This window comes from Dioscorea cayenensis, chromosome 18 (assembly GCF_009730915.1).
Source record: "Dioscorea cayenensis subsp. rotundata cultivar TDr96_F1 chromosome 18, TDr96_F1_v2_PseudoChromosome.rev07_lg8_w22 25.fasta, whole genome shotgun sequence".
NCBI lineage: Eukaryota > Viridiplantae > Streptophyta > Magnoliopsida > Dioscoreales > Dioscoreaceae > Dioscorea > Dioscorea cayenensis.
This window is the reverse complement of record NC_052488.1, coordinates 19,818,382-19,843,285: the sequence shown is the minus strand read 5'-3', so window position 1 is coordinate 19,843,285 and position 24,904 is coordinate 19,818,382. Positions and strand designations below refer to the sequence as shown.

Genomic DNA, 24,904 nt, shown 5'->3' with positions numbered 1-24,904 from the left:
TAATATCTCAACCCATCAATATATGAGTTAAAATTCAAACCCAAGTTCTCAACAAGAACACAAACTCTTTGAACATGTATTATTTTATTTTTGTGATGAAACACTCACCCGGTCTTAGTGAGTTAAACGGAAAAAATAAAAATAAATTAAATAATAATTTACTGAAAACGTAGATTTGATGATTATATTTAGAAATGTTTAATATATTAAAAAAATTGCTCAACTTATTTTATTTTAATTTTTAAAGAACTTGCAAATTCCTTTTTCCTATATTTTTTTATTCATCTAAATACATACTCTCTATCAGGGGCGAAACTAGAAACAAAATTTAGGGGGTGCTGAATTAAAATTTAAAAAATTTATGAATATTAAATAACTTTATTAATTCAAAATTGAGATAATAATAATCAATAATTCAAAAATAAAATATACATCCATCTAAAAAGTTTTGGTTTATGTATAAAAAACCTATCATATCTACATAATTAGCAAATAACTCAACTATCAATTAGACACTAAATTTACAAATAATACAATTAAAAAAATAATTTAGCACAAATTCACAATTTAAATTCATTTATGCAACAATTATTTAACATATAATATACAAATAATCAATTTTTATAGCAGTTAATCACAACAAATATTTAACAATTTTTACAACAATTTTCATAACAAAAATAAACAAATATTTAACAGATATCCAATAATTATTTAATAAATATAAAAAATATTTTTAGACAACAATAAATAATCACACCAAAATTAAACAAATTAAATTAGATATAAAAAATTGAAAAAAAAAAGTCCCTACAATGAAAGATAAAATATACTCGGAAGCCGGAAGTTGAGCATAGAGAGAAACTCACAAACTGCGATGATTTTATTAGAGATTTTGAGATAGCAATTTTTTTTTTATGGTTTTATTTTTATTTTTATTTATTTTTACTATTTTTTACATTAATATCCTAAAAAATTAATTATAATATATTGATAAGTTCAATAAAAATACATCTAAATATAAAATTTTAAAACAAAAATATTTAAAGATCCATGTTTGGTTAGCCATAATATTTATTATTATCACCAAATATCAATTTTATTTAATATAATAATCTTATTGTTTTATTTAAATTATTTTATATATTGCGGGTTGAAGTAATGAAGTTTGAAAAAAATATTTAAATAAAAAAATATCACTTTCCATACAAATTATAATTATTAATATTTTAATAATTATATATATATATATATATTCAATGGCAAGGGGTGCTTGAGCACACTCTTGCCCCCCTCTAGATCCGCCTATGCTTCCTATGTTCCTTTTTACTTGTTATATTTTGGAGCTTTTCTCTATTCTTTTTTACTTGTCCATAAATTTTTTTTGTGCAATATTAAATATTATTTTTTAAAAAAATTATCATCTATATTTAGTGTACTTGTACAACTTCCAAAAAAAAAAAAAATTATACAAGGGTACTTGGAGATTCTGCGTGGATTATCTGGCATTAAAAATATATATTCAATTATATATTTTTCAAAAAATATTTTAAATAAGGATAATATTGAAAAGTTGATATAATTTTTATAAATTATAGGTTATCAATTAACTTTATAGTCTTTATTAAACTTTTTTTAATCGGTATGAATTAGATAAATTTAAAAAATTTTAAAAAAAAACAAAGAGGGAGTATCTTTTAAAACAAAACAGGCCGTGGACAGCTTCACGGGCCAGCCCATATTAATATTGGGCCTGATGCACTTGGAATCCCACCCACAGCAATCCAAACTTCGCTTTCGACAAATCTCATCCGTCGATAAAGTAAATCGTACGGTGAATATCTTGGCTTGCGCCGTACGCCAACGATAGAAACATCTAGACATTTATAGAAGCATCCTTCGATATTGATCTATATATACATTAAGCTCGGCACTCTCACCAAATCACAGTGTATCAATCTCACAAGATCCCGCCTTTATCCCACCGCTCTTCACTTCACCCCCGATCCTCTTGTTCTTTTTTCTCTGATCCAAACCCTAGAGTGGAAGAAAATGAGGTAATTTTTGTTTGCTTTTAATCAGCGTTAATCTGGGAATCTCTGTATTTTTTTGTTTCTTGCGATGTAGTTTTCTTTGTATTAGGGTTTTCTTTTTATTTTTTTTAGTTGGTAATTGTGTGAAGATTTAAGGCTGATGATCTGAGTTTTAGGGTTTTGTGAATTTGTTTGGAGTTGATCATCATCGCTATTTGTTTCCTTTTGAATATTGTTTATAGTTTGGTGGCAAAATCAAGTTCAATTTTTGGAAATTATCAAGATATTGCATCGCCGATTGCTGGTGTCTTTTATGATTTCTGTAATTAGCTAGGCTAAGGAGTTTTTTAGGAGTTTTTTTTGCTAAGATGAGTGGTTTAGCTACTAAGGTAGGGGTGTGCACAACCCTCGGCGGAGCAAGTGGGAGCGGGGTTTGTGCATGCATGGGTGGCTGAGACCACCCGCACACTCCCAGATATGTGCCCTCACTCAAGATTCGAACTCTCACCACTTGTGAAAGGTTCTATTGGGGACCCTGCTAATAATAGACCACTTGGTCGTTGGTGCTAGGTTAAGGAGGAGTTCGTCCATGTAGGTTTAGATCATTGGCTGGATATAGTACCCGTGAAACTTGAGAAGAGTTTGATTGAATGTGAATTAGAATTAAGGGTACAAGAGAGTGTTCATGGTAATTTATGGTATTGTTTGGTACAAGATAAAGTGTTCTTTTGGTTTCTAAGTTATAGAAATTTGTTTGTTTTATTTATGTTGGCGAAAAAGAATTGTTTTAATACGCCACAATGAACACTTAACTAAACTTTGGAGGCTTGAAATTTAACCGAAGTGGAAGTATCATGTAGTTTAACAAGAATTAGTATTGATGTTCATGATATTATGCAGAGCATTAGTTTGATATGTGTGGGTGTTGGAAAATCTTTCCAATCGAATGAGGGTTGGCAATTATCATTGATTGATATTTAAATTAATAATTGATTAATTATTGAGGATTGATAACATGAACACATGAATATATATGGTAGATCGAGGTTACTTTGCAGTGATTTCACAAGTGCAAAATCCTCCAATGTTTGCACAGGCGATACTTTTGAACTTTTCACCTTTGATTAGAAAGCTTCTAAGTACTTAATGTGAATCTTAGGGTTTCTTGTTGTTATCTTTCGATAGCAATATGCCAATATTTTTGTTACTTGAAACCCTAATCGTCAGAGCATAGTGTTGGACTCATTTGGGATCTTTATATTAGGACTAATTTGATAATTACAATCATATCTATCAACAAATTGTAATTTAATCCAAACATTAGAGATAGTTATATGTGAGATCCCAATGTAATATTTTACATATTAATTTTTCTATCAATTAATATCCCATAGTTGTCAAAGGCGTGTTTAAGGCACACAAGGCTCAAAGGCTTGTGCCTTTATGCATGTCAGTCTGGCAGTATTAAGAAGTCGCGCACCTAGGCGCTAGGCACCAAGCGAGGGCTTAGGTGCGCTTTCATAGCATCTATCAATTATGTTATTTTTTTAAAATTATCTTTACTTTGACTTTTAATCTTGTCCACACATCTTGGTGATTGAAAATAAAAAGTGTCTACGTAAAACTAAAACATGCAACTAAAATGCACTTAAAATTAAGGGAATCGCAACCAAGTAGAATACAAAGCTCATCACTTCAATTCAAGGCCATTAAAGAGAAATAATAAGGCATCTGTTAGTTTCTTAATTCTTAGAGATGATGATGAGGAAGAAAATTTTGGAGATGATTATTTAGATGTGGAGAATGATAAATTTGAAGAGAAAATTGATGATGTTGGTGGTGATGATAATGATGGACTTGATGATTTTGATGATAGTCACTAGATTTTATTATTCGAGTTAGGATTTAGGACTCGATGCATGCATTATATCATGTTATTGCATTTTGTATTGAACATTTGAAAATTATTTTGTATGTTATTATGTATGTTTTTATGTCTTTTATGATATTAATCTGTATGACATTTTAAAAATTTAAAACATGTAACAAAAACTATTTTTCAAATTTTTTTTTAATTAGTGCGCCTAGTGTCTCTTAAGCACACGCCTGCACCTTGCACCTAGATGGGCTTTATCCCTCTGACAATTATTACATATAAGTGGGTTTGATTAGACCATCAATGGCGTTGTCAATCTCCACTTATATGTGTCTCTCTTTACAATGTTGGACATAAAACTTTTTTAAAAACATTTATAATAGTATATTCTTTATATTATAAAATATTTTAAAAAAATTAACCAGCGTTTTTCATTCAACATATAAGAAACACAATCTACAATATTCTCTTATACAATAGAAATAATAGATCCCATCTTGGATGATTACAAATCCTCCTTCATTCATTATATAACCTAGTATGTCCACATGTAGCCTCCAATTAGGCATTGTTGGTTGACACCATGAAAGTAACGTAATTTATACATAAAATTTAATAACACCCTTGGAGACCTTTTGTAGCAGAATAACTTTTTCTATTTATGATAGTGTATGGGTCTAAGAGTTCTGTAATAGTTCAGTTCAATATTTATCAACTATAAATATCCATAATGCTACTAAGAGTCTCCACTAGTACAACATGTGGCAACTAATAATGAATCTAAATTCATAGTTTCTCATAGTTAATGAACTATTTGAGGTTGCGATGAACATAGAGAATCATGTTTCAATTAAATGATCTTTATCATTAATTTGATTTCTATACAATGCAACCGAAGAATAAAATATGTCATCAAACATGAATAATACGATATTTCTAATTATGCATGCGACATAATAAAACTGTTTTATCATTAACTAATAAGTAGAATTGGTTTTGTATGGCATACTTAGTATCCCTTTCAATGAGAGGTAGTATGTGCCATTTATCTTGCAGTATTGGTAGTTGTTGACATTGTTGTTGTCTTTTTGTTCCAGTTGCATATAATATTGAAAATGATAATGAACCTACAAAATGGTGGTATCAGTGATTTTTGTTCATTTTTTCTAATTGGTTTGGAAATTATTGTCACTGTTTTGCAACTCTATCTGATTTCTGATGCTTTCCTTTGATTCATAGCCGCCACCCATTGACAAAGTGGGCACAGAGGTCTGACAAGGTTTATATTACCATTGAACTGCCTGATGCTAAGGAAGTAAAACTCTCTTTGCAACCAAATGGACAATTTCATTTTTCTGCTACTACTGGAGCAGAGAATGTGCCATATGAGATTGATTTTGAGTTGTATGATAAAGTTAATGTGGAAGTGAGTATCTGAGCAGGAAGTGAGTTATTTTATTGTGGGTATCCTGTTGCCAAAGGGATATTTAGGAAGTGTGTCTTGTATTGTATTGCAGGAAAGTAAAGCTGCTGTTGGTTTGAGGAATATTTGCTACCTTGTGAAGAAGGCAGAGTCAAAATGGTGGAGTAGGCTTTTAAAGAAGGAAGGAAGGCCTCCTGCATTCTTGAAAGTTGACTGGGACAAATGGATTGATGAAGATGAAGAGCATGGAAACAAATGTGAGTCTTGTATTTTCTTCGATTACACCCACATTTTTCTAGTATTTTGTTCCATTTACTGATGTATGACGATATTTCTTCTTCTTGTCCAGTTGACGATGAGTTCGGTGGTATGGACTTCTCGGTGAGCACATACAGATTAATGAAATTTTGATTAACATTATTATTTTTTTTATGCTTGCTCTTAACCTCAGTTCCTTTTTGTAGAAATTGGACATGGGTGGTGCAGATGATGATTTTGATCTTGATGGTGCCAAAGATGGGGGTAAGTCCGAAATCAAGTTTAATAATACTTATGTTTTTATAACGGATGAAGGCGTGGTTTTAGATATACAACACCATGGAATGTTCCTGATTAGTTTGGTTGAATTAATGCAGATGATGATGAAATGGATGAAAACAAGGCAGAAGATGCTGCTGGAGAAGCTACCACATCCGCCCATGATTCTGAGGCGAAACCATGAAGTCTTCAAACATCCAAGTTTCTTTTCTCTTGTTTAACCTTAATTTTCAAGGTAATATCAGACCATAAATACCATGTTTTATCTAGGATGTTAGGATGTGAGTGAGTGTTCTGAACGCCCGTCTCAAAATTTTCATCTTATTTCTGATATATTTATCACTTGACTTGAAATGGAAGCAGAGCAGGTTTTAAAAAGGATGGATTTTAGAGTGTGTAATGTTGGACTAGAGTGTTTCTTATTGTCTTTATGTTTTTTCACCCACCGGAATTGACTTGTTATATAAAGGGAGAAGGGAGGGGAGAACCATTCTCCAGATTAGTCAACATTTAGGTGTTGTTTGTTTGCAAAGAATGGAATTGATAAAGAATAAGATAGGAATAAGAATAAGGGGGAATGGATTAGGAATGAAAGGAAAACTATGTTTGGTTAGAAGGTATGAGAGAGTAATTCATTGGGAATGAGAAAAGTAAAAGAGAAAATTTGTGGTAAAAAGACTTTTGTACCCTTAATACAAGTTAATAAGGAAAAAATATTATGTTAGATAATAATTATCTATTATAATAAATAATAATTATTTTTTAATTTTAAAATATTTTTATTGTTGTTATTTTCATTTTGCTAAATATTTCACTTTGATTATTATTTATTATTAAAATGATCTATTTAATTATTATTTAAACTAGGTTATTATTTTTAATTATTAGTTATTATTTTTTACATTAATTATTATTTATTGTTAAATTTATTTATTTAATTATTATTTGAAATCGATTATTATATTTAATTTGTAGTTACTATTATTTCACATTAATTATTATTTATTATTCAAATAACCTAATTAATTATTATTTAAATTAAATTATTATTTATTTATCAGATATTATTATTTCACTTTAATCATTATTTATTATTAGAATTATATATTTAATTATTATTAAATTAAATTATTATTTTATTTATTAAATAAGAGGGGCAAATATGGTATTTCACCCCAAGGAGTTTGAGAGGAATGAACAATCCTCCCATTTTTGGGAGGATTGCCATTCACCTCTCACTCCTCCCTCATTCATTTCTTTCTCACTCCCATGCATGGCTATCCAAACAAGGCATTGGAATCCCCAAGTAATGATTCCCAATCCATGCCTTGCAACCAAATACCCCCTTATATATCATGAATGGTATCATTTGAGAGGAAGAAAATTTGATCAAATAAAATTTTCTCAACAGAATCTTGTAAACATTTGAAAAATTAAACTCAATAGTAACAGAACAAATAGAAACATTACTGATGACAGGCAGAAGTTTTTACAAAACAAGAACAACAATGAAGACGTACAGGAAAAACAAAAGCCAAAAGCTTCAGCACATTGAGGAGCTTGAAAAGGTTTAGTTATGCTTCCTCAGTTTGGTGGTAAGCCAAGTTGAACACCCTCTGCAGGTGGTCTCAGTGTGCATACCATCTCTCTCGTCTTTCCAAAATAAACCTGTAAATGGAGAATATACATATATACACACACACAAATAAAGGTTGTTCACTGGTAAGCTTGATGTTAGAAACAAATTGAGAAACAAAGGTATACCTGATCGAGCGAGTTCCTTAGTTTGCCCTCCATTTCCTCTATCATCTTCCCCATGTTGCACAGGTGGCCATCGGCTATTGGAAGGTCTAAAATCATCTGTTATAATGAAAGGTTTAATTCATTGTTTAGTAATGCTTTTGCTATACCCTTTTTCTTTTTTCTAAATTTTGGTCAGTGGTATTTAGTTAAAACTTTTCTCTAATACAAGAAAATATAAGTTTCTGTGTTCTCCACTAGTTTGTGAAGGGTTGTTCTTCTTTCTAATTGAAGTGGTTTAACATTTTCAAATATATATATATATATATATATAATAGATGTGAGTTGGTGCCATTAAAACAATTTGTCCTCTGTTAAATGACTTGTGTCCAAAAGATTTAAAATTCAGTCTCAGCAAGTAGAGGCTCTTCATTTTTCCCATTAACGAAGGAAACTTAGGCAGTAAAAAACTCAACTGTCATATTATTCAAGTTACGAAGGATAGTGCCAAAAAGTTAAAGACATCATATTGTCAACTTGTTTATGACACTGTAAATGGCATACTATTGATAAGCTATTCCATCTAGAACAAGATTGTGGGTATAAAGGATTGTCCAAAATGTAACTGGAATGACCATTGCATATAAATTCTCATATTGGAATAAGCATCAATGTGGATAGTTATGTGTTCTGCTAGTAAAAAGCAGCACCAATAAACATATAGAAAATTATTTAAAACAATAGGGAAAAAAATTAACAATTTTACAATTAAAACATCTAATTTATGAAACTAATGATATTAGGAATACCTGTCTTCTAATCGATCCTGAGAGATTGAAGGTGCCTGACTGTTTGTTGTCAGTAGTCATTGAGAGCATGACAGTACTAGTTAAGCAGTAATGAGCTGTTCCCTCTTCCTCCAGCCCAACCTATTAATACAAACAACAATTCAATATTATTTGACAACAGAATTTGAAAGCTAAGAACCTGAAGTGAGTAAATAAAATTATTTCAAACACCTCGATAACATGAATAGCATCCCATGCTCCTTCCTGTAAATACCCTCTTCTTCCATGACCTGTCTTTGATCCATCTTCATTTCCAACCACAGATGAATGTTATTGCTAGTGTTTTTCAATGAAGAGATACACCAAAGTGTAGATAAGCCAAACCTTTCTTAATAAGAAAACATGCAACAAAGCCCTGGTTATCATCTTCCCACATGTAAACTGATGAAACACCCCCTTCATAATACCTACAATGCGGTTTGTACAAATAATCACAATTAATTCCTCTAATAAAAAAGCATGTTGACAAATGGAAGACAAATAATTAAGTTCAGGATGAGATGCATATGCATAATAAAAACAAGAAAATCAAAGACGAGGAAAGCAAAGGACCTCACTGGTCACGATAAATTGCAAATATATCATTTGCTTCAACTTCGAGCTTCCTCAGTTCATTTGATGGGAGAGACCCATCCTCTAGAGGGGGGTGATACTTGTTTGACCAAGGCGACCTAAATACAGTATCCAAACTCAACACAATGACCAGTGAACAAAACCTTGGGCAAATCTACGAGTAATAGACATGCATTACCGATAAGAATCCGCATCTCTATTGTACTCACACAATATGAATTCCTTTGAAGCATCCAGGTCTCGTATAACCTGCTCTCTTAAACCAAGACAACAATTCAAATTATATATCACTGAAGTCAACAAGAAATAATATTTCACCAAAAACATTTTGAAAAATGAACTGCCATATCCTCATTTTCCTTGACTTGAGATAAGTGAATGGATTGAGACATTGACAAAACTAAAAGAACCAGTCAAGCAAAAGGTGTTGATTGTGAGCTTAACATTGTTTAACTGATAAAATCTATATACTTGGCTATGAAATTTAGTCTTCAAACAGTCATTATATAAGAAATATGAACAAATAAAAGGTAAACATATAAACAATTAACAAATGCTTATAGATCCATCTTCACCAAAGGATATCAATCCTCTTATTTTCATAATATATATAGATGCATCATAGCAAGGGAAAACCATCAAAATTGAATACAAAATACAACATTTCATCAATTTTTGCATAAAAATCAAACACTAAACAAAAATATTGAAAAAAAAAGATGAAATCTGAACCAAGGAATGCCCTAATTGGAAATAAAAGCACAGGAAAAAATCGCATGACCCATCATCCAAAAATTTTAAATTAAAAAAAAAAAAAAATCTAATTTCAAACCAGATCACACATATCCAAATCCAGAAACAAGAATAAATCGTGAAAGTCACAACCAAATGGACCAAAAAAAAGAATAAAATCAAATGAAACAAATGCGAGGAAAAGAATCAGAAGACAGAGACCTGGAGGGGAAGGTCGACTTGGGAGAGGAGGTCAGAGGATTGCTCTGGCAGCAAGGTCAGCAACGCCGATAGCGCCATCTCGCTCTCTCGCGGTGGCATCCTTCGCATTAGATCCATCGCCGCCTCCATTGCTCTCCCTCTCTCGCTCTCTTTCTTTCTTTCTTTCTCTCTGTTTGAATGGCCAGAGCAAAGAGACAAAGGGAAAAAACACTAGCTCTTATTTATTTATTTTTAATTAATTAATTAATTAATAACATTAATATTAATTTTTAATTTTTTTGGTTTTGGATGGTGTTTTCCCCGCGAGATGGTCGGAGGATTATCGACCGTTGATTTTGATGATTTAAAAGACATCTTGGACCACATGTTAATTATCAAACTGCACTTTCGAAAAATTAATTATTAAAAGGATTTTATGTATATATATATCTTTTTATATTATAACAAAACCATTATTTCCGAAATTAAGCTCAAGGAGTTTAATCGATTGAGTTCGAGTCAAGTAGGAAGATATTTGAGTTCAAGCTCAGTTAAAAACTCGTTGCTCTATGTTTGACTCAAACTCTTTATTAAATTTTATTTTCTTAGCTCAAACTCAACAACAGTACTCTAAAAATTAGTTATTTTCATATTGGTCTTTAACTTGAGTAAGAGCATAAAATTTCACTTTTTAACTTTTTTTTGTTTTAAATAATACCCTAAAAGGCTTCTTTCTTTTTTTTTAACCTGCAACTAGTGGGTTATTTTTAAAAAAACCTTTTTAATTTTTTTATTATTTATATATCCATTTTTAAAAGTTTTTTTAAAAATTAAGACAAGTAGAGTTTGAACCCTCAAATTTTGAGTCCGAAGTAGATGGGCTAACCAATTACTTTAATCAAATTCTGTTTTAAAAATTTTTACATTCAACTTTATATATATATATATATATATTAAGGTTTTATACTTTTAGTCTAATCAAATTCTTTTTTTAAAGTCAACCATTGAATAGTCCAATGGTATGACATCAAAGTATAAAGGGGAGGTCAGGGTTCAAATCTCTCCCCCAATGTTCATACACTGTTCATCCGGGATTCTTATATTATTCTCATATTGTACATATACTGTACATCCGGATTTCAGTACTGTTTATATTCATAAAAAAAAACGTTTGTCGTCTATTATTCAAAATTCTTTTTCTTAAAAAAATAAATATTAGTATTGGATTAAACAAATAAAGGTTTTCGTTGAATGATTAAATTGATTTGATATTTATGACTAGCATGCCATTACTAGGTCAATGCTGCTATATATATATATATATATATACATATGTAGTAATATATAGATATATCTTTGAATATTGCATGCCAAAACGGATCCATCCATTTAAAATCAAAATTTTAAAATAAAATAAATAAATAATCACCTATATATATTATATATATTTTTAAAAAAAAACCCACTTTCATGATTAGTCCTGGAAAGAAAATTATTAATCTTTATTTTAAATTTAATAAATATATACTGAAAGGATTAAAGTAAATAAATATTAAACCAGGGGACAAAATAATTTTTAGAACAGAAAAAATAGAAACAAACCAATGGATATTCACCTAGTTAAAACAATCCCTTATTTATCTCTCAATTCAAGCCTTAAATTCTTTTTTTTTTGGAAAATAATAAATTTTAAATTAAAAAAATATATATATCAAAGCCTTAAATCTCTCACTCAAATATAGGGAAGTTATCCTTATATCTCATTATCTCTCTTTTTAAATTTTAAATTAATCCCTCTCTATTTTTTTCATTATCTCTTTGTAACAGCTTGCTATTATCTTCTCTTCTTGTTTTTTTTTATGATAAACATAACTAATCCTCTCTCTCTATATATATACATACATATACACACAAGAGCTTTCATCTTGCAATACTACCATTGTTCTTCTCTCTGTTTTTTTCTCTCAAGCCATTAACAATGGCTATAATCAAGTCAAAGTTTTTATTTTTCTTGTGTCTCTTGGCCTTTGCTCTGTTTGGAGCATCCAATGCTGCAGATACTAAGAAAACAGTGGGTGTATTTGAACTCAAGAAGGGCAACTTCACAGTCAAAGTCACAAACTTTGGTGCAACTATCATGTCTGTTATTCTTCCTGATTCTCAAGGTTAGTTTCATTGAACTCATATTCACATTAAGATTGAATGAATCATATGTTTTTGTTTTTTAATTAAAAATTTCATCTTTGTTTTTGCAGGGAATTTGGCAGATATTGTTCTTGGATATGATACTCCAGAGGAATATGCTGTAAGAATTCTTTTATTCATCTCTGTTCATGATATGTTTTTTCTTAGATGATGCTGTGTTGATTGTTTTTTTCACTTGGTTTTGATCAAGAACGGAACTTTCTTCTTTGGTGCATTGGTTGGGAGAGTTGCAAATAGGATTGCAAACGCACAGTTCACTCTTGATAATAAAACATATCATCTCCCTGCTAATGATGGACAAAACTCTCTTCATGGTCTCTTCTTTCTCTGAGTATAAACATCTTCTTCTTCTTGTTATTGTTGTTGTTGCAATTGTAATTCAATACAACATGTTTGGTGCTCTATTTTAGGTGGAATTAAAGGATTCAGTCATCTTGTTTGGACTGTCAAGGAGTCGGTTGGTGGTGAACACCCATACATCACCTTCTATCGCCGCAGCGTCGACGGAGAACAAGGTATGAAACTTGATCATAAAAGATGCCTGTGATAAAACAGTGAATGTATGTACATATGCATGAACTACCAAACCAATATTTTTTATTACAGGTTATCCAGGAGATTTAGATGTCTTTGTGACATACAAACTATCAGGAGACTATGAGTTTACAGTGGACATGACTGCAAAACCAGTGAACAAAGCCACTCCGGTGAACTTGGCACAACACACATATTGGAACCTCGCCGGAGAAGGCAGCGGGACGATCCTCTCCAACACTGTGCAGATTTCAGCCTCACACATTACTCCGGTCGACAGCCAGCTCATCCCTACTGGTGAACTCTTGCCAGTAAAGGGCACATCATTCGACTTTGAGGAACCAATGAATGTTGGCAGCCGTATCGGTCAGGTAGGCGGCGGCTATGACATAAATTATGCACTTAATTCACCGGTTCAGTGCAATGGGTTGAGGAAGGTGGCTGTGGTCACGGACTGCAAGACCGGGCGGACGATGGAGCTGAGCAGTAATCAGGTGGGAGTCCAGTTCTACACTTCCAATTTCTTGACGAATTGGAAAGGAAAGAATGGACATCAATATCCAAAGTATTCAGGTATTGCTCTCGAGACTCAGGGCTTCCCTAATTCTGTGAACCAATTGAGCTTTCCTTCCCAGATTGTGACTCCTGGGGAGATTTACAAGCACATCATGGTGTACAGTTTCTCTTTCTAATTTCACCTGCATTTGCAGAAGTAGAACTAGTTAGTTAGTGTTTACAGTTAGTATAAACAAATAACTGTAATTGCTTCACTTTCTGAAGCATTTGAGCTTTGAACTCGAAAGTCTATTTCAATTCTAGTTCGATCAAAGGCGTAGTTTAATCAATTTGTTGTCAAAGTATCTTGAGCTTCATACAGTTGAATGTGTTTGTCAGTATACATGAAATGATTTTTGTTGGGGTTTCAAGGGAGACCTCAACGGAGACAGTGGGGGAACTGAGTGTTGATGTCTCATTGGAGATCGTTTCGGACTCAATACTTTCTCTTGTTCTTCTTTAGAGAGTTTCATCACTTCTTTGGTATCTCGAAGTTTTTCCAGTGTTGCCATGACCTCGGACATCGGCGGCCTGGACCTGGGGTTGTTGGCTAAGCACTGTAACGCAATGGTTGCCACTGCATGGGCGCCTTTCTTCGGATATTGGCCTTCCAACCTTGAGTCCATGATGCGGAAGAGCTTGCGTTTGTCTGCCAACCATGGCTTTGCCCAGTCTGCCAAGTTTTGCTCTATGCCTACCTTTGATCTATCGAGAGCTCTACGCCCAGAAAGTAGTTCTAGGAGTACAACACCGAAGCTGTAGACATCAGCCTTTGCTGAGAGACGTCCTGTAGATTATACCTATAGCATGTTAGACCTATAACAAGGTTTTCGAGCTCTATTTCATCATCAATAGGAAATAATAAAACTTAACATTACTAATTTAAAGTAGTAGCTCTACGAATCATGCATAAGATTTCATCTGTTCATCACTTCCATATTTCAGTCATACACAATACAATCCTATTGTTCTTCAATTTCCAACAACTTTTATGAGGACAAGAGTTGCAAACCTGTTGCAACATACTCTGGAGCTGCATATCCATGGGTGCCCATTACTTGCGTCGACACATGAGTTTTATCCCCTGTTGGGCCATCTTTCGCCAATCCGAAGTCAGAAAGTTTTGCATTGAAGTCCTATTGGAAAGAAAAAGTACATATGAGAAAAATCTAAACACCATCTTTTGGAAAATATGATCAAATTTTGGTACTGAAGTTACCGAGTCAAGAAGAATGTTTGAGGTCTTAACATCTCGATAAATAACTTGGTTCTCTGCATCATGCAAAAATGAAAGCCCCCTTGCAGCCCCGACAGCCACATGGATTCTTATCGCCCATGAAAGAGGCTGACTACTCCCTGATAATCAAGCATTAAACAAAACATTTGACATTTAATAAAGCATACATTCCAATAGAACTAACTTAAGCGTGAAATTGCTAAAATGTGACATCTGAGGGCATTGTTGAGTCAGTTTCTTGGCATTCATGCCATGAAGAACAACACAACATAGAAGAAGATTAGTAAGTACATTAAAATATTTAAAATGATGCATTTCAGAACAGATGAGATAATGCTAGTCAAGGAGACTTTTAGTATATCTAGTTTGATGATAATTTATGACTTACTTCGAAATAGATGGTTCTCCAAACTGCCTTTGGGCATGTACTCATAAACTAGAAGCCTATTATCACCATCTAAGCAGTACCCAATTAGCTTAACCAGATTTGGGTGGTGAAACTGACCAAGATAATTAACCTCAGTCTGCAAATAAACCGAAAACCACAAAAGTCAACGTTGTCGCAACATTGTTGCAAGAACTAAGAATATTAAGAGAATGGAATTGGAAATAAAAGCTTGTGAAGTCAGAGAAGCATGCATACCAACCACTCCTTGTGGCCTTGGAAACTCTCCGGTTTTAGTTTCTTTACAGCAACAACCATGCCATATCCCGGCTTCACGGCAGCAAGACTTTGTTCATCAATCCAACCCTTAAAAACATAACCGAAACCTCCTTCACCGATCAGACTTTCGGGACGGAAGTTTCTTGTGGCACTTCTCAGTTCACTAAAACTGAAATCCTTCAAATTCGAGGATGATAATATTTCACCTTCTGTGCGAGGAGTAGGGAGGCCCTCAGAAGCACTCTTTTCACTATATGAAGGCATAGTGAGTGATGTCGGATTTGAACATGTTATTAGACTAGATGGAACTGAAGATGAACCTTGTTTGCTGATTTTCAATGGATCCACTGGTTGAAAAACAATAAGAACTTCATCATCCCGGTATAAAAACAAGTGAAAAACAACCAAGAGGCACATTTCAGAAATATGATTGTGATCAAATTCAATGCTTTAATCCATTACAAATCACATTTCAGAAATCTATACATTCAATGTGCATGATTAGATCATTCAGAATGGAAATATCAAAACCATCCACACAATATTTACTCAGCCCAAAGTCAACTCTGGATCATGCTGCAAACAGATGCATTATGAATCATGGACTCATAAAGGCACAAAAAGCTTTGTAGTTGTAGAAATGCTTGGATGATAAAAACAGGAGAACTGAGTCAATGCCTACTAAAATCCTTCAAAAGCCATCTATATACTCTAGTCCTAATTCAATATAGAAAGCTCATTTATATAACATCAGATCCATGAATGACAATAAAAAAGATTCACAGTTTACACATCTCCAAACCTTAAGAACCAAAACTATAAAAACATCAAATGAATCCCATATTCCACACAAAGAAGAAGAGCAAAAAGAAAAAGATAAAAACTTGAAAGCAATCAAAGCCACAAACCAGAGCTGCGAGGTGTTTCCACATGAAGCTGCAAACAATTGCCCATGGTCTCCTCCTGCACAGTAGCAACTCAAAACCCCATCACACAGCAGTACTCTTCCTCTCCAAATTCCCCACCAACCAAAGGTGAAGCCAAAAAAATAAAAAAAAATCCAATCTTTCCTCTTGAAAACCAAATGTAAAACCAAAAAAATCCAATCTTTCCACCCTCAAACAGCTCCTCCTCAACCTTAAGACCAAAAGAACAAAAAAAATCTAAGATTTCTCACAAGAAAGAGAAGAAAGAGCAGCAGCACCTTTCAACACAACATGGTATAGACTGAAAAGAAAGGATGCATTAATTGGACAAAAGATCTGATCTTTTACTCAAAATACAGTACCTTTATGCTTTTTAATCTGCTTAAATTGGAGATTTGGGAGAGTTGGAGAGTGTTGGTGAAGGTGAAGATGGGGGACACCACCACCACCTAGAAAACGACAAGCGCAAGCGCCGTGTAACACAAAGACACACAGTAGAGAGCCAACAATATTAGTTTTGCTTGGAATTTGGATGGTAGTAGTCACCCACAGCCTGGTTCTTTTCCCCATTCCATGTGATCAATCATCAACTCCCTTTAATTAAACCTTTTTTCTTAATCTATCCTTTTTATTTAAATTATAAATTATGTGACCATAAAATGAGTGTTGCAAATAATAATAATAATAATAAAAGAAAGATAAAAATCCTTTGGTTCCCTTTTTTTTATTGTTATTATTGTTTTGTTTTTTTTGCCAAAATGTGCAGTCTAGCATTTGTTATGAGAGACGGGCGAGTGCACAAATTTCGACAGAGCAAGTGAGAGCGGGGTGGTCGTTGGTTTGTTATTATTATTATTATTTTTTTTTTATTCTAAGTTGATGTGAAAACTATAACTATGCTGTGACTTGGTGATATTAGTAATAATATTTTAAATCATATTAAACATTTTTAAAAATAAAATAATTAAAAAATATTTAGGAAAACAGAGGTAACTTCATATAAATTTTGTTGGTATTAGAATATTTTTAACCATAACACAATATATATATAAATAATATTATTGATTACACGGTAATAGAAGAAAAAATATATATAATTAGCTGTTTCTCTCGTATATTTTATAATTAATCCATCTTTATATATGTTTATATCTTTTCACCTTTTAAATGGAAGAAGCTTGATTTATTATAATAAAAAAATAAACCTAAATTCTTTAATTCAAAGTAAAGAGTGAGATTTGCCTTTTTATATTTTTTTATACATGATGTTTAATGAGATGCCATGTGTTGACATAACCAAAAAAGAAATAAATAAATAAATAACCTTTTTTAGCCAGAAAATTAATTCTAATAGTTTAATTAAAAAAATCCAAAATATTCAAGCAAATAAAGTATGGCCACCTTGTAAAATAATTAATCAGTTAGGTGGAATGAATGCTGCATAAGCAACAGAGGATGAATAACTTACTTGCATCCCTCATTTGGTGATTAGAGATTGATTCATTGAATTAGACTAATTATATGGATTAATTAATATTTACAAAATTAGTTATGTTGGAAGTCATAAGACTCAAAACTAAGGATCACTTTCCTTAATTAAGTTTTTAAATTTGGTTATATAGGGCTGCGGAATTTGTTAGAGCTGTCTATTTGAGAATGGATAATTAAATGCCAATTGGTCTTGTTATTTATACAAAATCAACATGTTGCCCTTTCAATTTTTATAAAAATCTTTTTTTTGGTAGATAATTATCCAAGTGGCCATTTTATAACTTAATTGACTTAAATTTGTCAAATCAAAAGAATTATTATTTATTTATTAAGAAGACCCAGATAAGAAAAAGATGAGAATTTATAGGGCAGCTCCCACGTTGTCAAATGAACAATTTTTTTTTTTTAACCATTGTTATCAGTAGGATTAAATATAAAACATGGGAACATCATTGACCAGAGCAGGTCTTAGAGAAAATAGTGCCCTATACAAAATCATAATAAATATTTTTTAAAATATTTTTTACTAAATAATAAATTATATAATAAAATTTTTAAAAATTATTATCATAAATAAATTAAATAAAGATAAATTTTAGAGTTTAAAAAAAATAATTAAATTTTTTTAAAATTATAATTATGTGGATACAATCATGATTGTAAATAAAAAAGTTTACATATAATTTTTTTTTAAAAAAAAATATGATTGTGAAGCCTAGAAATTTGCGAGGCTAAATGTTACAGTTTAAAAAAAAATTAAAAATTTCAAAATAATTATATGGAAATAATTAGTGGATGATAATAAATAAAATTTAAAAAAAAAATATGAATTACGAAACCATGAAAAATTGTGGGCGTTATCATAAACTAAATTTGTTGCTAATCATATGATAGTCAATAAAAATTTAAAATATCATTAAAACAGAATTGTGAGGCCTAGAAAATTACGAGGTGCAGGTTAAATTTGTTACACATTTTATAGTTTAAAAAAATATATTAAAATATTAAAACTTAAACCCTAAATAATACTAAACTTTAAAACAATAAACCTTAAATCTTATGTTATAAACCCCCAACAGTAAATCACAAACCTCGTAAATTTACACTTTAGGCTGTGTTTGATTGGCAATATGAAAAATGGCTGGAAAAAAAAAATTTCCATGGAATATTTTCCAATGGAAAAATTTTATATGGAAAATTAAAAAAATAGTCTTTTGATTGCCATTATTTTCTAGCTAAAAAATCAAAAAATTTCTATAAAAAATTCATATTTTGTTATTTAATTGCTCTTATTTTCCATGAAAAATGTAATATTTTTCATATAAAAACTTCATTTGTTGTTTGATTGCATTAATTTTTCCTGGAAAAAATCACATTTTTCATTGAAAATTTTTAAACAATTATTAAAATTATAAACAACGCTATACCAGATCTGTTCGCTGATTTGATAAATTTATTTAAAATATTATCAACTTATATAATTTATTTATTTTTTAAATCAAAAGAAAAGGAAAAACTTTTCTTTTAAATTAAAAAAAAAGTTATTTTAATATTATAAACATCGCTACGTATAATTGAATCTTACCATCAAAACGCCACGGGATCTATTAATTGATTTGGATAAATTTATTTAAAATATTATCAAGTTACATAATTTATCTTTTTTTTAAAAAAAATAAAGAAAAGGAAAACTTTTTTTTTATTTTTAAAAGAAAAGTTATTTTTAAATATTTCAATCACACAAACTCCTTACGTTTTCCCTAAAAAATTTTTCACAGGGAAAAATTTTTCACAGAAAATTTTGGTAAACAAACAGCCTAATGACCCGTAGAGAATTTTTCCAGAGAAAAAAAGGACAATCAAACACAGCCTAAGCGATTAATATTGCTCTGCAATTTTGAAACAGATTCTTACAAAAACACCATGAAACTCAAGTTAGGAAGTGCAAAATAATTAAGGACCCACTTCATTGACTCCATGACCACCATTGACAAACTACAGAAAAAGAAGACAAGGACTAGAACCAAATTCACAGCAACCAGCTCAGAAGAACAATAAACAATCTGAGAGAGACTTTATACTACATGTCTTCTTCATTTGATAAAAATTGCTTATAAGGCACAACAATGAAAAAACATTGTTTTTATTTCAAGTGAGCTTTTGCAACATATTAAATAAGCTCAAATCCATTGAATCTGATGAAAGTCAGCAAAAGGAATCAATATCATGTATACCATCAGATATAGAGGATAAAAATCAACCCAAATCTGGATCCATGTTAAAAAGGTCAAATGCATGTATTGCTGATAAGTTAGTTGAAGAGTGAGACATCCTTTTGTTTTTTCCTTCCTCGTGTATTTAAAGGTGAAAAATCAAATGAAGCATTAAATCATTCAGTGACTTGACTTCAAGCATTGACAAATAGCACAACATTTTCCATTCATTCTCACACAGAACACAATGTTTTACAAGCTGGTACAAATAGAAGGTCTCAAAGCAAGGACAAGATACACACATCACACTGAATTTTAAAATCTCAGAAAGCATCAACAAGGAGGGAAGAATACTTAGCTAAAACCAAGATCAAACCTTATTCTATATATAGACACTGATTGCATAACAACATGAAAGGGAAAAATAAAAAGAGATACATACATACCTCTTCTAATTTGGCGCATCCTTTATCGGTTTTTTTTTTGTTGAATATGGGGTTCATACTGACATTATGAGGAAACTATATTGTGAAGTATATGTACAACAAATGATTTGAGGGTGGAATGAGACTATTATAGAATAACATGAAAGAAGAAAGAATCGGAAACAAACATTACTAAAAGCTTGAGACTCTAGGTATGGAAAAAATACATTGAGTCTCAATTTTCAAGCACTGGACACTGGAAAGCTAGTAAGAACACACAATTCTATCTGTGCAAATCCTAGCGGGCCTTTAGACAAAAAGTAAGGTAGAAAGGTATGCAAATCATGAAAAAGTAATGGAAACAAGCGCACACAGAGAATAACCAAAGCACCAAAAAATGAATAGGGAAAGAGGGGGAAAAATGCTCAAGTGGGCGGATGGTAATGATCTAGACTGTTGAGAAGAGCCCTTTTGCAGGATGGGGCCTTGGAGGAATTGGGGCTGGGTGATGGAGATGGCATATCGAGCAAATTCAGCAGGAAATTCCTTTCCTGAAAAACACATAAAAAGGTTATCAAAAACTAGTAACAGGTGGTAAGCAGAACACTCAGATGGTTAATGTGAAATAATTCACTAACACTTGTTGAAAATTTTGGGGTTGGAATGCCCTCTGCAAAAGAATTGAAAGGTGGAACCATTTGAACAGGAGAAGCAAATTCTGGACCAGGAAGCACAGAGATGTTTTCACAATTCTCCTTCAGTGGTTCAGCAGATGTTATGGTTATTGTTTCTGCATAAGAAATTTTTTTGTGTAATTACTCTTCACAGTTACATAAATATTAATTTCAATCACAAGCCAAGAAGATGTTTATTCACTTCAATATGGTACTCTGCTATTACCTTGATCAGCAGATATGATAGGGCATGAGGCATTGTCATGCGGAAGCTTGACTATCAAATCGTGATGTTCTGATGAAAATTCATTCTGCTGATGTTGATTTTCATTTGTCAGAGCATTTGAATGTTTGGTGGACTCGACGTTGCATTCAGAGGTGACTAGAGATCTCTCACAAAGATCAGGATTCCTGCTCAATAAACAAGTAACTACTTTGAGAACAAACCAGTCAATCAATACAAAATAACAGTCCCAGGATGATTACCCCATTGATGAATGACCTTCATAATTTTCGTTTTTTAGATCCTCTATCAAGTCTTTGAAGTCCTCTAACAGAGTATCCATACCAGATATTTTACTTCTCAACAAATCACTATCTTCAGTCTGAAGCAAATAATCTTGGAGTTCCTGAATAAAAGGCATCCAAATTTTGATTAGCATAATAAACACTTCACTTGATTTGCCACTAAACATGGACATTTATCAATATGATGAGAAATTCAAATCTTTGGAAAAGGTTGGCTTCAGAACCTTCCAGGCATCCTCCAGACTCTGTTTTGTATTTTCAGAATTGACTTTTTCTGCCAGGGAGCTGAGCAATTCTGCTTGTTGCAAAAGGGCAGTGATCTTTGGATCATCCCTTTTAAGAAAAGAACCTTGTATTTTGTTATTTGATACAGCTGCCATAAGAAAATGAAAGATTTATCGGTGATTTTGGAACAAGGCCTTCTGCAACTTAGGTTTATAACTTCAAGCTGAAACCAATTTTCTTGGTTTATGTACTCCATAATCACCTTCATTTGCTTTGCCGTTGTCCAAAAGTTGAACTGGTAAGTTGCAAACATTGTTGCAGTTTTGAACAATCTCTGCAAGGGGAGGCCTCATCTCTTGTCTCCTTAGAATTTGTTGCTTTGCGTTGCTATTTTCAGTATGAGCTGAGGTTGGATACCTGGATTCAAAAGAAGAAACAGCCCATATCTTCACTAATGTTAAAATCACAATTCAATATTAATTGCAAAACAATCCTTGCATACCCATCCTGCTTTGATGATGCCGAAGATTCCACCCCTATGTTGTGGTCTTTATGAACCATCAGCCTTTTATTATTTGTACTGGTGTTGACACCATTATTTTCCTTTAAAGAAGCCTCAAGCTTGGCTCGCTTCTTGCAGAGTGTAGAGAAACGGTTCTTCACTGCATTATCTGTTCTGTAGTAAGAGCAAGAGCATATTACGTTTTTCTGGACTGAGAAGTTGGATTAAGTGCATCACACACACACATCACACATTACAGTTGGTCTTATTTTTAAAAAAGGCATTTCAGAATTCTCCAAAACTTCAGCAAACAAACAGAGAGCAGGAGTGATAAATTTATTACCTGCCTGAAACCACCTTTGCAATCTCAGTCCATCTGTTACCAAAAATCCTCTGAGCCTAAATATAAAATAAAGATTGACTACTCATCATTATATCCAGATAAATAATATGAGCAAATCCTTCTTGCAGACTAAAAAGCAAATCCCACTTCAAACAAGAAGACAGAACAGGCCTTGAAAACTTTTTAAAAACCATTATACTGAAATTCAAGTCCACGACCAGAGGAATTTTGATAGGACATAAAGGACTCTATCAACTATACACGTATATTCCAAAAGGCATACAGCAGTTAATTACAATCACATCCTGAAACACAAGCTCTATTCTCCGGGGCAAAAAAATTCACAAGCCATACAAACTACAATGGTTGATAAACAAAAGATCTTAATCCTATATCACACTACAACCATTTAGATAAAGTTTTCAGCTTCAAAAATCTTTCATCACAAATTTTCTTAAACAAGTTATAATAAATTCATATATCTATACCTCACACAAAATCATGTCCTCTTCGGCAGACCATCCTCCTTTCTTGCACTCAGTATTCAAATAAGTGTACCACCTGCGTTTCAGCACCGTGATTTTCCGATCATTCCATAGAGAAGACCCAATGAACAAATCAACAAAATATCAAACACCCTAAAATAGACTATCAAAATTGCTTCTGAATCTGTTTAATCTAAAAATTTGAAAACTTTGGCTACCTTCTCCTGCACTGGCGGCTGGTCTTGTCCTTGAATTTAGCTGCAATACTTGTCCAACTAATACAAAAGAACACAAAAGCATCAAAATCCCAATCTATTCTTCCCAAAAGCAAGCACAAAATTGGCACTTTACAAGCAAAACCCATCAAAACCACAGAAAAAAGAGCAAAGAATCAACACAAACCCATCGGCTCCATAGATCGAAACCTGCTGGCGAAGCAGCTCATCCTCCTGCGAACAAAACCCAAACACCCATAAAAACCACATCTTTAAAAAAGAAAAAATAAAAATAAAAATCCAAAAAAAGAAAAAAGGGATAAAACCTCAGGAGTCCAGCTGACAATGTGCCGATCCTTCTTGACCGTGATTGCGTTCTCCATAGCAGTTACTCGATCAAATCCCTTCTCCATCTCCACAATCCCCACATAATCATCAATCCCTAACCTAAAAAAACACTTCAATCCAATCAAATCGGAGCTCTCCGGACACCCAATCCAAAGATCTACACAAAATCAATCCCAGATTCAAGCTCCCCGCTATCAAAATCAAAGAGCTTTGAGATTGAAATCAAAATGAAAGAAAAAAAAAAGGGATTTTTTCAGGTGGGCGGGAACGAGGCGAGTTTGAAAAACGAGAAGATAGAGCCAAGAAATGATATCATTAATCAAATGGACTTTGCAAGCCAAGTAACCAAAGCTGGTGACCTCCGGTGCGTTTAAGAAATCGCGGTGATCATCGTGATTGAAATTTTTTACTGCGATTAAAAATAAAATTTAATTCAATAATGTTTTTTTTAATATAAAAAAGACATTTTTTGGGAGTAGAATTATTTCAACTTTTACTTCGATGTGAGCGAGGGCGTGTGGAAATTTAATGGTAGTACGCTCCTTGATGTTAGCACCTATCGGTGAGCTTATGCCTTTTCAAAGTGGGTGGAATTACTAAAATGACCTCGATGGGGAGCCGGTGTGAATTGGACTGCGGTCACTTTAGCTTTGGCCGACCATGACATCATCTAGCCGTTAAAAGTGATGGTGATATCTAAAAGTTCCACGTGGGCATTCAGTTTTACTGAAAAGTGAAAAAGCTTGAATGCTGCTTAGATTTCAGCAATCCATTTCCAGTCCTATATATTTATTTATAGAAATAGTTGGTTTTTTTGGGAATATGGAAAACTCTTTGTTGGGTTTTTTTTAGGTTAATTTTTTTGATAAATCACTCAACTTTGTCGAAATATCGGTTCTTCACCGATTTTAATTTGTTTAAAACGCTCACTAGTCATTAACCATTTCATAAACGTCAGTCGATTGACATCGTCATTCACGACGCCAGTCCCGAAAAACCCAATCGCAGTCTCCACGCCGCTTAACGTACAACGTTAATCCACCGAGTGATTGTTTGTGAAATTGCTAATGACTTTTAGTGAAAGATTTTCAAACAAACCAAAAATTTAGTGAAGAACCGATATTTCGACAAAGTTGAGTGATTTATCAAAAAAATTAACCCTTTTTTTTACTCCTCCGCTACGTTTTTACTGGTTTATTTTAACAAGTTTATATGAATTAAAAAAATAAATTAATAATTTAAATTTTATTAAGAAAATATTAAATTTTTAAAATTATTTTTATTTGATATAATGTGGTTGAATATAATTTATTGAAAATTACTCTCTCTGTTCATTTTTATCTGTCGTAAATAACCGAATCTCATATACCT

General features: G+C 32.3%; 5 protein-coding genes across 6 annotated transcripts; 2 read left to right on the top strand and 3 right to left on the bottom strand.

The window, feature by feature from the left end:
* The first annotated feature begins 1,919 nt into the window (after positions 1-1,919).
* LOC120282708 (co-chaperone protein p23-1-like) lies at positions 1,920-6,371 on the top strand. Its single transcript, XM_039289560.1, has 6 exons — positions 1,920-2,057; positions 5,149-5,335; positions 5,427-5,589; positions 5,682-5,713; positions 5,797-5,854; positions 5,968-6,371. Exons 1-6 carry the CDS (start codon positions 2,053-2,055, stop codon positions 6,051-6,053), a joined length of 531 nt encoding a protein of 176 aa, XP_039145494.1. The 5' UTR covers positions 1,920-2,052; the 3' UTR covers positions 6,054-6,371.
* Positions 6,372-7,022: 651 nt separating this feature from the next.
* On the bottom strand, positions 7,023-10,163 carry LOC120281866 (probable F-actin-capping protein subunit beta). Its single transcript, XM_039288559.1, has 8 exons — positions 9,985-10,163; positions 9,209-9,279; positions 9,015-9,128; positions 8,782-8,864; positions 8,629-8,702; positions 8,419-8,538; positions 7,634-7,729; positions 7,023-7,537 (listed from the first exon to the last, which is right to left on the bottom strand). The coding sequence occupies exons 1-8, from the start codon at positions 10,111-10,113 to the stop codon at positions 7,454-7,456; spliced, it is 771 nt and encodes a 256-aa protein (XP_039144493.1). The 5' UTR covers positions 10,114-10,163; the 3' UTR covers positions 7,023-7,453.
* Positions 10,164-11,903: 1,740 nt separating this feature from the next.
* On the top strand, positions 11,904-13,417 carry LOC120281672 (galactose mutarotase-like). Its single transcript, XM_039288371.1, has 5 exons — positions 11,904-12,128; positions 12,219-12,268; positions 12,359-12,482; positions 12,579-12,683; positions 12,775-13,417. Exons 1-5 carry the CDS (start codon positions 11,942-11,944, stop codon positions 13,392-13,394), a joined length of 1,086 nt encoding a protein of 361 aa, XP_039144305.1. The 5' UTR covers positions 11,904-11,941; the 3' UTR covers positions 13,395-13,417.
* LOC120281671 (probable serine/threonine-protein kinase PBL3) lies at positions 13,271-16,647 on the bottom strand. 2 transcript variants are annotated; one of them, XM_039288370.1, is made up of 8 exons: positions 16,447-16,647; positions 16,067-16,295; positions 15,138-15,505; positions 14,883-15,018; positions 14,477-14,613; positions 14,270-14,393; positions 13,636-14,044; positions 13,271-13,400 (listed from the first exon to the last, which is right to left on the bottom strand). In XM_039288370.1, the coding sequence occupies exons 2-8, from the start codon at positions 16,110-16,112 to the stop codon at positions 13,397-13,399; spliced, it is 1,224 nt and encodes a 407-aa protein (XP_039144304.1). In that variant the 5' UTR covers positions 16,113-16,295; positions 16,447-16,647; the 3' UTR covers positions 13,271-13,396. The 2 variants fall into 2 exon arrangements, with proteins under 2 accessions (XP_039144304.1, XP_039144303.1); XM_039288369.1 differs by lacking the exon at positions 13,271-13,400 and having other exon boundaries at positions 13,564-14,044.
* A 3,350-nt stretch (positions 16,648-19,997) lies between these two features.
* Positions 19,998-23,817, bottom strand: LOC120281670 (transcription factor MYB124-like). Its single transcript, XM_039288368.1, has 12 exons — positions 23,512-23,817; positions 23,373-23,419; positions 23,189-23,245; positions 22,974-23,046; positions 22,486-22,541; positions 22,143-22,316; positions 21,903-22,057; positions 21,640-21,788; positions 21,374-21,516; positions 21,114-21,298; positions 20,852-21,003; positions 19,998-20,764 (listed from the first exon to the last, which is right to left on the bottom strand). Exons 1-12 carry the CDS (start codon positions 23,596-23,598, stop codon positions 20,639-20,641), a joined length of 1,404 nt encoding a protein of 467 aa, XP_039144302.1. The 5' UTR covers positions 23,599-23,817; the 3' UTR covers positions 19,998-20,638.
* Positions 23,818-24,904: the final 1,087 nt, after the last annotated feature.